The following is a 14,988-nucleotide window of genomic DNA, read 5'->3' on the forward strand; positions in this document are numbered from 1 at the left end:
TTTAAGGGCCCCCTTCCCTCCACCGACCGCAACATCTACTTTCTCAACATAATTGACGAGTACTCGCAGTTCCCCTTTGCCATCCCCTGCCCTGATACCACTGCCACATCCGTCATAAAAGCCCTGCGCCAGCTCTTCACTCTGTTCGGATATCCCTGCTATATCCACAGTGATAGAGGGTCCTCCTTTATGAGTGACGAGCTGCACCAGTACCTGCTGGCTAGGGGTATTGCTACTAGTAGGACCACGAACTATAATCCCTGGGGGAATGGACAGGTGGAGAGGGAGAATGCCACTGTGTGGAAGGCCACACTCTTAGCCCTTAGGTCAAAAGGGTTGCTGGTCTCTCGCTGACAGGAGGTCCTCCCCGAGGCACTCCACTCTATCCGCTCCCTGTTATGCACGTCCACCAATGCCACCCCTCATGAGCGACTCTTTTCTTTTTCCAGGAAATCTGCCACTGGGACCACCCTACCAGTTTGGCTGACGTCCCCAGGGCCAGTGCTGCTCCGGAAACATGCGAGGAGCAATAAATACTCCCCGATGGTTGAAAGGGTTCACCTACTTCATGCCAACCCCCACTATGCCTATGTGGTCTTATCTGATGGGCGGGAGGACATGGTCTCCGTCCGCTACCTGGTGCCCGCAGGAGCACCAGATCCCTACCCCGAACACTCCACGGTGACTATGAACCCCTTACCCACCAATGTATATACCCACGAGACACCGCGCACACCAAGCCCTACACAGACTCCTCATGACACTCCCATACCGGGCGCCACGCACACGCATGAGAGGTTACTGATGCCTAACGGGCTGGCACCTCAAGTCAGGTCAGAGCCAGCACAACCACCGTCACCGGTGCTACGTAGATCGCAGCGACAGACTCAACCACCTGATAGACTTAACCTGTAAATATACTTGTAAGAAACTTCGCCCCGTGGGGACTCTCTTTTAAAACAAAGGTGGGGGGGGGGGTGAATGTGGTAAACTATGTGTATACCTGTCTGGACATGCCCCTCTGTTGACTACTCCTGTGGCTCCTCCCACAGACCCCTGTATAAAGGCGATTGGAGGCACTGCTCCTCCCTCAGTCTCCAAGATGTTGTGGTCACTTTTGCTACTCATAAAAGCCTATCGTTTGCCTCCCGTCTCCGAGAGTTATTGATGGTGCATCAGATGGTAAGCTTTGTCTAGCTACTATGGATTACAACTTTGGTGAGGCTGCTCGGTACTTCAAACCACTTCTTCACATACTTGTTGATTTTCCATTCCATTGCCTCAACATGGGACATTGCCACTTCAAAGACAGACAGTGGCCACATTATCCGTGGCATCAGTCCATACTGCAAGCACCACAACTTCAACTTGCCAGGCAAGCCACACTTGTCAACAGACATCAGACCTCTGCTGATCTGTTCTCCTGTCTCTTGAACCCTCCTGGTGTCTCTCAGCTCCTCTGTGTACCATCGCCCGAGGCTCTTAACTGGTTGGTCCTGAATGGATGGAATCTCCTCTCCACAAAGAGTGAAATGAAAGTCAACCAGCTTTCCTCTCCTAAGAGCTAGGCTCCTTGACTTCTTGGTGTGGAACTTCATTCTTCCCCAATCCATTAGAGGTCTGAATCTAGATAGTACACTTTACTCCGTGCTCGGACCCAAAAGGGTGAGATCGTCCATGAACGCTCATATTGGTGGCAACTCCCCTCCGCCATCAAGTGCGACGCTTGGTCCCACTGATTCTGTAGCCCTCACCATGACCTCCATGGCTAACACAAAGAGGATGGGTGAAATCGCACATCCTATTGGGATTCCAATATCCGAGCTCTGCCATCTAGTTGTAAACTGCTGCATGGAAAACCTCATCTGGAAATCGTTGAGGTACTGCATAACGAAGTTCCTCACTTTAGCAGGAATCCATAGGAATTCCATTGCAAACTCAATCAGGACATGGGGAACGGAACCATACGCATTTGCAAGATCAAGCCAAACTACAGCCAGATTTCTTCTCAACCTTTTCGACTCCTGGATGGTATGCCATATTATACTAGTATGTTCAAGGCATCCTGGGAAGCCTGGTATTCCTGTCTTCTGCACAGATGTATTTACCAATCCATTCTCCATCACAAATGAAGATATTCTTTCTGCTAGAACGCCAAACATAATCTTCCCCTCTACATTCAGGAGTGACATTGATCGGAACTGATTCAAAGTAGTAGAATTCACTTCCTTCAGGATGTATACTCCTTCAATCTCATTCCATGACAAAGGAACAACACCTTTAACAATCTCCACAAGAATTTCCTCAGCTCTTCACACTCCTTAAACACCCTATACGGCACTCCATTAGGTTCTGGCACTGAACCTGACCTTGCCTTTCTGATGAACCGTTCAACTTCTGCCAGTTTGGGTTCTGACCGATCAAACTTCACTCCTGGCTCGGTAGGCTTCACAAACCCAGAAATGTCAAGCGAAGGAGCCTCCCGCTGTTCGTTAGAGTCAGGGCTTGCCAGGTGATCCTCAAGTTCTTGTTGAGAGATGTTAAGCTGCCCGCTCTTACTTTGTTCAAACAATTTCTTTGTGAACTGGTGAGAGTTCTCAAAGAACGACTTTGCCTTCTCTCTCTTCTTTCTCTAGGTACGTTCCAATGAGACACAGAAGTTATGGTGGGGTACAGGAACTGTGGTGTACAAAGTCTGTAATAAATCTAGTCAAGAAGAAAAGCTTACAAAAGGCTCAGAGAGCTAGGTAATGTTAGAGATCTAGAAGATTATAAGGCTAACAAGAAGGAGCTTAAAAAGGAAATTAGGAGAGCCAGTAGGGACCATGAGAAGTTCTTGGCGGGCACAGGATTAAGGAAAACCCTAAGGCATTCTACAAGTATGTGAAGAGCAAGAGGATAAGATGTGAAAGAATAGGACCTATGAAGTGTGACAGTGGGAAAGTGTGTATGGAACCGCAGGAAATAGCAGAGGTACTTAATGAATACTTTACTTCAGTATTCACTATGGAAAAGGATCTTGGTGATTGTAGGGATGACTTGCAGTGGACTGAAAAGCTTGAGCATGTAGATATTAAGTAAGGAGGCATGGGAATCAAGGGGACATTGTTTTGTGGATCCAGAACTGGCTTGCCAACAGAAGGCAAAGAGTGGTTGTAGATGGGTCATATTCTGCATGGAGGTCGGTGACCAGTGGTGTGCCTCAGGGATCTGTTCTGGGATTACTTACTCTTCATGATTTTTATAAATGACCTGGATGATGAAGTGGAAAGATGGATTAGTAAGTTTGCTGATGACACAAAGTTTGGAGGTGTTGTGGATAATGTGGAGAGCTGTCAGAGTTTACAGCGGGACATTGATAGGATGCAAAACTGGGCTGAGAAGTGGCAGATGGAGTTCAACCCAGTTAAGTGTGAAGTGGTTCATTTTGGTAGGTCAAATATGATGGCAGAATATAGTATCAATGGTAAGACTCTTGGCAGCATTGAGAATCAGAGGGATCTTGGGGTCCGAATCCATAGGACTCTCAAATCAGCTGCGCAGGTTGACTCTGTGGTTAAGAAGGCATATGGTGCATTGGCCTTCATCGATCATGGAATTGAGTTTAGTAGCCAAGAGGTAATGTTGCAGCTATATAGGACCCTGGTCAGACCCCACTTGGAGTACTGTGTTCAGTTCTGGTCACTTCACAACAGGAAGGATGTGGAAACCATAGAAAGGGTGCAGTGGAGATTTATAAGGATGTTGCCTGGATTGGGGAGTATTCCTTATGAAAACAGGCTGAGTGAACTTGGCCGTTTCTCCTTGGAGCGATGGAGGATGAGAGCTGATTTGATAGAGGTGTATAAGATGATAAGAGGCATTGATCGTGTGGATAGTCAGAGGCTTTTTCCCAGGGCTGAAATGATTGCCACAAGAGGACACAGGTTTGAGGTGCTGGGAAGTAGGTACAGAGGAGATGTCAGGGGTAAGTTAGTTTTTTTTTAAATTCACAGAGTGGTGAGTGCGTGGAATGGGCTGCCAGCAACGGTGGTGGAGGCGGATACGATAGGTTCTTTTAAGAGACTTTTGGATTGGTAGATGGAGCTTAAAAAAAGAGGGCTATAGGTAACCCTAGTAATTTCTGTTAGGGACATGTTCGGCACAACTTTGTGGGCCGAAGGGCCTGTATTGTGCTGTAGGTTTTCTACATTTACTGTAATTTATTTATTTTTTTCTGGTTATCATGTATTGAATTGTACTGCTGCCGCAAAGTTAAAAAATTTCACGACATATGCCAGTGATATTAAACCTGAATCTGATTCTAATACAAAAGAGGCAGAAAGTTTAAAGTTGATGTGCAGGGCAAGTTATATTTTACAAGGTGGTGGTGTTTCAGAGGCTGTTTGTTAGACATATGATTGTGCAGTGAAGGGAGGGACATTGAATATGTGCTGACAAAAAGGATCAATGAAACGAAGCAAAATCAGTTTAATTAGTTTAGCACAACATCATGGGTTTGTTCCTGCACTGTACTGTTCTTTGCTCTAGATGGGCTGAATGGCCCACATATGGGCCGAATATCTGATGTAATTCCATGTGATTAACAGCACTAACCAAGGCATAGCTCCAGAAGAAAGACGTACCTCTAACATCTTAACTTGCAGCTCGTTTACCCGTAGATGTACAGCACGGCACTGGTCGTTGTGCCTGCTGCTGCCATTTTCCACCTGGATAGGCAATTAGAAAATTCATCAGCAGATTACAAATACACTGAAGGCAAGTGTGCAGATTAGAAACGTCCTGGCTACATTAAACTGAGTAAATAACTGTCAGCTATGTATCCACAGCAGTTCTGCTAATGAAATCTATTGCCAGGAGGTTCCACTCTGCACCTGCACTGTTCACTGAGGCGCAGAGCGCAGTGGGAGGGGAGATCTGTCGAGGTAATAGGAGTAAATCCAGAAAACTGTAATTAACAACATCCTCCAACTCAGCACCAATGTTGCCTCACCACACACACCAGACATAAATACACACATACACACTCTTTCACACATGTACACACCACACATAAACCCTCACACACACACACGTACACACACATGTACACATCCCACAAACCCTCACACATACACTCACACACATGTACACACCCCACAAACCCTCAAACAGACACACTCACACACACGTGCACACCCCACAAACCCTCACACACACACGTGCACACCCCACAAACCCTCACACACACGTGCACACTCCACAAACCCTCACACTCACACACACGTACACATCCCACAAACCCTCACACACACACCCCACAAACCCTCACAGACATACGCACACACCCCACAAACCCTCACAGACACACGCACACACCCCACGAACCCTTATACACTCGCACACACCCCACAAACCCTCACAAAGACACACTCACACATACGCACACACCCCACGAACCCTCACACAGACACACTCACGCACATGCACACACCCCACGAACCCTCACACAGACACACTCATGCACACACCCCACGAACCCTCACACAGACACACGCACAAGCACGCACCCCATGAACCCTCACACACTCACGCACATGCACACACCCCACGAACCCTCAGACACACTCACGCACACACCCCACGAACCCTCAGACACACGTACACACCCCACGAACCCTCACACAGACACACTCACGCACGCACCCCATGAACCCTCACACAGACACACTCACGCACACGCATGCACCCCACGAACCCTCACAGACACACTCACGCACACGCATGCACCCCACGAACCCTCACACAGACACACTCACGCACACGCACGCACCCCACGAACCCTCACACAGACACACTCGCGCACAGGCACGCACCCCACAAACCCTCACACAGACACACTCACGCACACGCATGCACCCCACGAACCCTCACACAGACACACTCACACCCCATGAACCCTCACACAGACACACTCACGCACAGGCACGCACCCCACAAACCCTCACACAGACACACTCATGCACACAACCCACGAACCCTCAGACACACTCACGCACACAACCCACGAACCCTCAGACACACTCACGCACACACAACCCACGAACCCTCAGACACACTCACGCACACACAACCCACGAACCCTCAGACACACTCACGCACACAACCCACGAACCCTCAGACACACTCACGCACACAACCCACGAACCCTCAGACACACTCACGCACACACAACCCACGAACCCTCAGACACACTCACGCACACACAACCCACGAACCCTCAAAGATACTCACACACACCCCCCCACGAACCCTCACAGACACACTCACACACACGCACACACCCCACGAACCCTCACACAGACACACACACACCCCACGAACCCTCAGACACACTCACACACACGTGCACACCACAAATCCCCACAGACACTCACGCACACGTGCACACCACACAAACCCTCACAGACAGACGCACACACCCCACGAAACCTCACACACACATTCACACACACAGACACATATGTACACACCACACATAAACCATTACCGACATGCACACACAAACCCTCAAACATCCTCACCACACATAAACTCTCATACACATTCACACTCTCACAAACATATGCATATTAATTATATACACAAAAAATTCAGCAGATGCTGGAAGTCCAGAACAACACACACACAAAATGCTGGAGGAGCAGCTATGGAAAAGAGTAAAGAGTCAACATTTCATGCCAAGACCCTTCATCAGGACTGGAAAGTAAGGGGCAGATGCCAGAATAAAAAGGTTGGGGAGGGGAAGGAGGATTGGCTAGATTATGTACAATTATTCCAAGTGTGCAATTACTCTTCAGGTTTTGAAAGATAGAACTTTTCCACAGAAATTTCTTCTGGTTTGTAAATAATCCTAAAGATCTTGGAGCCAAGTCAATTTATTAAACTAAGTACCAGCATGTGAAGCACCGGTACAGCCACATAAAGTAATTACACCTGACGCTGGAAATCTAAAACATACACAAAATACTGGTCAGGCAGTGTCTGTGGAGAGAGAAACCATCATCATTTTGAATGTGACGCTTCGTCAGAAGTAGAAGAGAGAACAATAATGTTAGTCATCAGTGAGAAAGGAGCACAGAGAGATGAGACAAAAACAAATATCATGTAAGGCACAGTGTAAGTAGCTTAATGGGGGAAGTTAACAGCTTCAAAATTCAAAGTAAATTTTATATGTTATGGTATAGCAACTTGACCTTCATTTCAAGCCCTACCTCTAAGGATAAGTTGGCATTCAAGAGACTGCAGACAAGGTTAACAAGAATTATGCCTGGAATGAAAGGGCTAACGTATGAGGAGTGTTTGATGGCTGTGGGCCAGTACTCACTGGAAATTAGAAGAATGAGGGGGAAATCACACTGAAACATTTCAAATATTGAAAGGCTGAGGATGTTTCTAATAGTGGGAGAATCAAAGTTTACGGGGAAAATGGAGTTGATGGACTATCAAACCATAAGACATAGGAGCAGAATTAAGCCACTCAGACCATCGTGTCTGCTCCACCATTCCATCCTGGCTGGTTTATCATTCTTTTTAACCCCATGCTCCTGCCTTCTGTCCATAACCATTGAGGCCCTGATTAATCAAGAACCTATCAACCTCCACCTGAAATATACTCATCGTCAACTGGAGGCTAGGAAAAGTCAAGATGGTGCTAAACAGTGACTCCTTTGCTTGCATCTTCTCAAACAGCTCCATTTCTAACTTTGATATCTCTTTTCTTCCTTTTCAGGGTATAGGGAGTTCTTTTGAAGACCCTGACCTGGAGTTATAATCTGTCTTCAGTACCTTGCAGGAATGGGGCCCACTCTCAGGGCTTCATGACTGGTCGCTTTTTGATATTAGGCACGGAGTTTGGAAAAAGCGACTTAACATACTTTTTAAATCATCAAGCTGTTTGTTATGTCTCCCCTCTCACTATGAGACAGAGACACCTTTTTTCCCCTTATTGGGGAGAGAGAGAGAACCTGTGGTATGTCGAATTACCAGGTGAACGTATAGTTTTTGGGGTACTGCAAGTCTGCGTCCTTATTGATGCTTTGATGCACACTTGAGTACTCTGTGAAGGGTGCTGATGCTTTTTTGTCTGCAACGAAAAAGAATTTCAGGATGTAGATTGTATACATTTCTCTGACATTAAACGTACCTATTGAAACCTATTGACACCCATTGACTTGGCCTCCACAGCCATCTGTGATAATGAGTTCCACAGATTCATCATCCTCTGGCTAAAGAAATTCCTCCTCAACTTTGTTCTAAATGGATGTCCTTCTATTCTAAGGCTGTGCCCTCTGGTCTTAGGCTCACCCACTGTAGTAAATATCCTCTCCATATCCATTCTACCTAGGCCTTCAGTATCCGATAGGTTTCAATGAGATTACCCTTATTCTTCTAAACTCCAGTGAGTACAGTGAGCCCAGAGCCATAAAACGTCGACAAAACCTGAATGTTTCAATTGTGGGGGCTCATCCAGGATCAATTTCGTTGGACGCTGTGTGACTGCCATGATCATTGACCCAGTAGGGCTTAAGTCTGTGCTAAACTATTGGCCGGTAAAGTAATAACGATATGTGTGAAGATGCTGCCGGGGTCGAGCGGTGGTGTGAATCCATGTGGCTACTGGCAATGGATGTGCGTGTGTTGAGTGGGCTAGATGTTCATACTCCTGATGATTGTTAATTTGACTTAAGTACTGTTAAAGCTGCAGGAAAAGTTACGATTGTGGAGCAAAGGTTTGATAAAATGGCGGGCAAAGATCTTGTTTTAGTTCAGACTAGCGCTGACGTAATGGCAGTGGAACTGCCTGGTACTAGTGGGGCCCCAGGAGGGGAGGGGGCTGTGTACTGTCCATACTTTCCGGGAGGAGGAGAGTGTAGGGGAGTGGGCTGAATTGCAACTCAAAACTCCCCTAGCTGGGGGCAGAGACTTCAAAGACAATTCTGTGGATTGAGGGGAAGGAGCGGTCTGATTTGGAATGTCTAAGGAGTCCCTGTCCCCCACTGAAGAATGGGACTTCTGCATTAGTATTAGCCCTTAGCTCCCTGGTGAATAAATGGAAAAATGCCCCATGTTCAAAGCCACAGCTATCATAGGCTCTGCCTGTTCTCAGGAACGAAGCCCACCCCTAAAGGGGAAGAGGAATATGAGACTTGGGCAGAGCAGACCTCTCAGTTGTTAGATGAGTGGCAATGCTCTCGTAAAACGACAGTGATTGGTTGAGAGTTTGAGTGGGTGGGCTACTGATGTAGTGAGAGCAGTAAAGGTGCAGAACCCCTTTGCCACCATACAAGCACTAGAAAAGGTGTTTGGTAAGATTTGAAGCCCAACGGAGCTCATGACAGGATTTCTGAATATGTGTCAGGGGAATTGGGGGAAGGGAGAAGCTTTCTGCCTACATCTTTCAGCTAGTGAGGCAGTTAAATTGCTTGAGGCATAGAGGGGCCATTCAGAAGGCTGAGGTGAATCAGTGAAGAATGAATCAAATAGCGAAAGGCGCCCAGTCCCAGAACCTGATCACTTGGCGTCTCCAGCTGTCTTGTAAGATGAGCCCCCCTCCCTCATTTGTTGAGCTCATCAGAAAAGTATGAGAGAAGCAGAATGCATCAGAAGAGCGGGAGGGCTCCATCAGCAGGGTACAGTCCTTGTAGTAGCACCTTGGGTTGAAGTGACCACAGATAGCTCAACCCAGGGAGTGGTAAATGAGATCATGGCAGAGTTGAGAACTGAGATGTCCTAGTTGTTTTTCCAACAGGTGTAGCTTCCCCCTCCCCCCCCCCCCCCCATGCAATGGAGCTGATAGGGAGCACACACTATTCAGAGGGCTGCTAACAGCCGGTTTCCTGCAAGAAGTGGAGCGGCCGGTATTGTCTGCTATGAATGAAGAGGGACACTTCAGGTGGGAAACACCTTGGAGAGCAAGCCCCCAGGTACCTAAGCAGAGAGAGACATCAGGAAAACTTAAGAGACCCAGTGAGGGGACAGCCTGGCATCTTGGGGGGGGGGGGGGAGAACACATTCCGAGCAATATATCAAGGAACACCCCAGAAGCAAAAAACCCTATTCCTGAAGGCTTAGTGGCACCAAGCTCCAGTGTATTGCTACAGATAGAGGGTATTTATGCTAGAGCCATACTTGACACAGGGTCACTGGTCACTTTGGTGTACCGTTTGTTTTACAACCAGTATTTGATGCATTTACTATTGACGCCACTCAGTGTACTGGAGATCGGAACGTAAGAACATAAGAAATGGGAGCAGGAGTAGGCCATCCGGCCCATCTAGCCTGCCCCACCATTCAGTAAGATCATGGCTGATCTGTCCGTAAACTCAGCTCCATCTACCTGCCTTTCTTTCTCCAAGCCCCATCAGACTCAATACCCAGAGCCTAGACTGACACCAACCTACTGCTCTCTACTGTGCCTATTGTCTTTATTGTACTGCCTATTATTTATTGTACTGCCTGCACTGTTTTGTACACTTTATGAAGTCCTGTGTAGGCCTGCAGTCTTGTGTAGTTTTTGTGTTGTTTTGCATAGTTTCAGTGTAGTTTTTGTATTGTTTCATGTAGCACCATGGTCCTGAAAAACATTCTCATTTTTACTGTGTACTGTACCAGCAGTTAATGGTCAAAATTACAAATAACGTGACCTGACCTTTCCCCATAACCCTTAATTCCCATACTATGTAAAAATCTATGTAACTGTATCTTAAATATATTTAGTGAAGAAGCCTCAACTGCTTCTCTGGACAGAGAATTCCACAGATTCACCACTCTCTGGGAAAAACAGTTTCTCCTCATCTCCATCCTAAATCTTCTCCCCTGAATCTTGAGGCAATGTCCCCTAGTTCTAGTCTCACCTACCAATGGAAACAACTTTCTTACTTCTATCTTATCTATCCCTTTCAAAATTTTGTATGTTTCTATAAGATCCCCTCTCATTCTTCTGAATTCCAGAGAATATAGTCCCAGGCAACTCAATTTTTCCTCATAGGTTAACCCCTTCATCCCTGGAATCAACCTAGTGAACCTCCTCTGCACTGCTTCCAAAGCCAGTATATCCTTCCTCCAGTATGGAGACCAGAACTGCACACAGTTCTGTGCAGCCTCACCAGTACCCTGTATAGTTGCAGCATGACCGCTCTGATCTTGAATTCAATCCCTCTAGCAATGAAGGCCAACATTCTGTTTGCCTTCTTAATAACCTGTTGTACCTGCAAGCCAACTTTTTGCGATTCATGTACAAGCACTCCAAAGTCTCTCTGCACAACAGCATGCTGCTATCTTTCACCATTTAAATAATAATCTGTTCTACTATTATTCCTTACAAAGTGGATGATCTCACATTTACCAACATTGTATTCCATCTACCAGACCTTGGCCCCTCACTTAACCTATCTATATCCCTCTGCAGACTCTCCACATCCTCTGTACAATTTGCTTTTCCACTCAGTTTAGTGTCATCAGCAAATTTTGCTACACTACACTCAGTCCCCTCTTCCAAATATTCAATGTAGATGGCAAACAGCTGCAGGCCCAGCACCGACCCCTGTGGCACCCCACTCACCGCCAACCGGAGAGACATCCATTTATACCAACTCTATGCCTTCTATTGGTTAACCAATCAACTATCCATGTCAATACACTTCCTCTGACTCCATGCATCTGTATTATATTTATAAGTCTCTTATGCAGCACCTTATTGAACGCCTGGGGAAGCAGCGAGAGTGATGGGAAACCCCAAAATCCCCGGAACGCCTGAGGCCAAGGCTCTCTTGATGGATGCTCTGGAAGATGATGAAGAGGAATCAGGCATACCTGCTGGGGTACCGGTGAGGCCTGAACTGCTGAAGCCCTCAAGTTGTACAGGCAAACAGGACGGTACTGATTGTCAGGAACACTATGAAGAGCAAGGTCACCTTCAAGCATGGTGCATCTTTTCCCGGTGACAGTGATGTCTAGCGTCCCTGTGAGACAAGCTGGGGAGAAACTAACTGAAAAAGGGGGAAGTTGACCGCCAGGTCATTCAATTTTAGGGACTTCCCAGTTCCTGCAGATTGGAAGAGGAGATTGGTAGAGAAGGTGTTGAAGCTGGAAGGTATCTTTTCCATTGACAAGTTTGATGTGGGTTGCTCTAAGAGCACTCGCCACACTATCCGAGTGACAAGGACACCACATTCAGAGAAAGATTGCGGCGACTGGCCCCTGCAGAGGTGGAAGATGTTCAGCAGCATTTGTGTAAATTGAAGGAAGTTGGGGCCATCACTGAGTCCAGAAGCTCCTATGCATCTCCAATAGTGGTGGCTTGGAAGAAGAATGGGAAGGTACAGGTGTGTATGGTCTATAGGACTCTGAACAGGTGTACCGAGGATCGAGGACACACTGGTCTCCCTGAGTGGTACGAAGTGGGTCAGTGTGCTGGACTTCAGGAGTGGATATTAACAGATCCCCATGAGTGAGGCCGACAAAGAAAAGACAGCATTTATAAGTCCACTGGGATTCTTCCAGTTCGAAAGGGTGCCCCAGAGCACATCAGGAGCCCCTGTGACCTTCTAGATGTCTTGGAGAAAAAGTGGGGGAAATGTACTTGCTTGAAGTATTGGTGTATCTGGCTAACCTCACAGTGTGAGTCCACCTTGGAAGAACATGAAGTGAGGCTACTGAAAGTGCTGGGCTGCCTGAAAGCTGAAGGGTTAAAACTTTACCTGGACAAGTGCCAGTTCTGCAAGATGCCTGTCAGCTAGGTTGGGTACATAGTCCCACAGGATGGAGCAGTAACAGATCCGTCTAAGATAGAGGCAGTGACCACATGGCCAAGGCCCCAGACTGAGAGTGCTTTGAGACTCGTTCAGCTTCTGTTTGGTTACCCTCCCTTGGGGAAGAAAGGAAGGACAAAAGAAGAGGAGGGTAAAGTGTACCTTAGCCCTTTGGAGCCTTTTGGACCAAAGTGAGATGCGAAATGTGAAGGGGTCTTTCAGTCACTGAAGGAGCTGCTGACCCAGGCACCTGTGCTGGCTTTAGCAGATCCCCAATTGCCATATGCAGTACATACGGATGCCAGCAGACAGGGCTTAGGGGTGTCTTGTATCAGGATCAGAGCACAGGGTTGAGACCTGTTGCATTTGTCAGCCTGAGTCTGTCACCTTCTGAGAAAGCTATCTCATGCACAAGTTGGAATTTCTGGCGTTTAAATGGGCTGTGGTAGATAAGTTGAGTGACTACCTCTGTGGTGCCAAGTTTGAGGTAAGGACAGACAACAATCCCCTAACTTATATCCTAACCTCAGCGAAACTGGATGCCAGAGGCCATCAGGGTTGGTGGTGTTGTCTGCCTATGATTTCAGCCTGAAGTTCCGGCCGGGGTGCCGGAACATTGATGGTGATGCTTTGTCCCAACAAGCGCATAAAGGGCTGGACAGGGACGAAGAGTGGGAAAGTTTTCATGCCCCGGGGGTGAAAGTCATGTGGCAGTTTGCCATCACAGTGAAGGCAGACAGAAGGCAAGGGAAGGATAGAGTGGTAGATCAATTGGGAGCTTCTGATGGTGCCATTCTACAAGTTTACTGTAACCTGAATGCTCTGAAGACAAATAGTTACCAGAATTGAGTTGTGGGGAATTGTCAGCAGCTCAGCTAGATGACCTGGGCATCGGTACCACTTGGTCAGCAGTCAAAAAGGGAGACAGCGGAGAAGACAAAATGCACTGAAGTTCCTCCATTATTGACAGAATGGCCCAGATTGGAGTTGAGGAACTAGATCCTATATTGGGTCACTTCACCTCCGGACAGGCTGTGGCATTGCCAGCTGGCTCTGCCTGAGAAGGTTCAGAGGATTAGGCTGAAGCCTCTTCATGATGATTCTGGACACTTGGGGACTGAACAGACCTATGGATTGCTCAGAGACCGATTTTACTGACCCCAAATGAAGCCAGGGGTCAAAGAGTACTGTCAGTCATGCATTCGTTGCTTGTGGAGGAAGATGCTGCCTGTGAGGGCTGCTCCGTTGTCCCACCTGCAGAGTGCAAGGACCCTTGTCCTGGTGTGTATGGATTTCCTGTCACCCCACACACAGGGGATAACTTACAGCAGACAATTCACCCACCATGTGTTTGGGATGTGGGAGGGAACCCACATCTCCTTGCGGACAGGGGTGGAGGTCAGGATCGAGCCTGGGTTTGTGGAGCTGGGAAGTGGTGGCTCTATCTATTGGTGCAACCTTATCAATTTTTTTGTGTTCATGCCTTTAACTCATTACCTCAAGGATTAAGGATCAACTTTATTCACTTTTGCATTTACATGCATTAGGAATTTGCTGCGGTGTGTTGGTCAGGGTATGACTTGCAACAACAAAAACAAAACATTAACAATTATAAAGGAGAAAGAACTATATAAAAGTAAAGCTAGAGGTTAAAGTATACATATGGAATAAAATGAGCATAAATGCAATTCTGCATGCTATCATAGAGAGCATCCTCACATCAGCCATTACTGTCTGGTTTGATGCCGTATCCTCTCACAATATACAAAAACTACCTGTCAGATCAGCAGTAAAGATCATTGTCTGCGGTCTACCATCTCTGCAGGAGAGAGATAAATGGGTGACTGTCAGGAGAGGGAAGGGAGAGCATCAGGTAGTGGAGAGCACCCTTATGGCCGTCCACCTCAACAATAAGTAGTGTTGGGAGGAAAAATCAACCTGGGAAGTAACAGTGGCTGTGCCTCTGGCACTGAGTCTGACCTTATGATCAGAAGGATAGGGAACGGAAGAGCATGGCAGCAGTAATAGGGTACTCCCTAGTCAGGGGGACAGATAGGTGATTCTGTGGGTGCGAAGAAGGAACGGAAGAGCATGGCAGCAGTAATAGGGTACTCTCTAGTCAGGGGGACAGATAGGTGATTCTGTGGGTGCGAAGAAGAAACAGAGATGGTAGTTTGCCTCCCAGGTGCGAGGGTTC

At 47.2% G+C, this 14,988-nt stretch overlaps 1 protein-coding gene across 1 annotated transcript in view; it reads right to left on the minus strand.

The window, feature by feature from the left end:
• The window catches only part of LOC132401647 (leucine-rich repeat and IQ domain-containing protein 3-like), a 168,209-nt gene that overhangs the window by 45,683 nt on the left and 107,538 nt on the right, over window positions 1–14,988 (minus strand). Inside the window, exon 6 of the mRNA XM_059983662.1 lies at window positions 4,626–4,709. Within this exon, the coding sequence (XP_059839645.1) occupies window positions 4,626–4,709 (84 nt within the window). The remainder of the gene's footprint in view (window positions 1–4,625; window positions 4,710–14,988) is intronic.

Source organism: Hypanus sabinus, chromosome 11, assembly GCF_030144855.1.
Source record: "Hypanus sabinus isolate sHypSab1 chromosome 11, sHypSab1.hap1, whole genome shotgun sequence".
Classification (NCBI taxonomy): domain Eukaryota; kingdom Metazoa; phylum Chordata; class Chondrichthyes; order Myliobatiformes; family Dasyatidae; genus Hypanus; species Hypanus sabinus.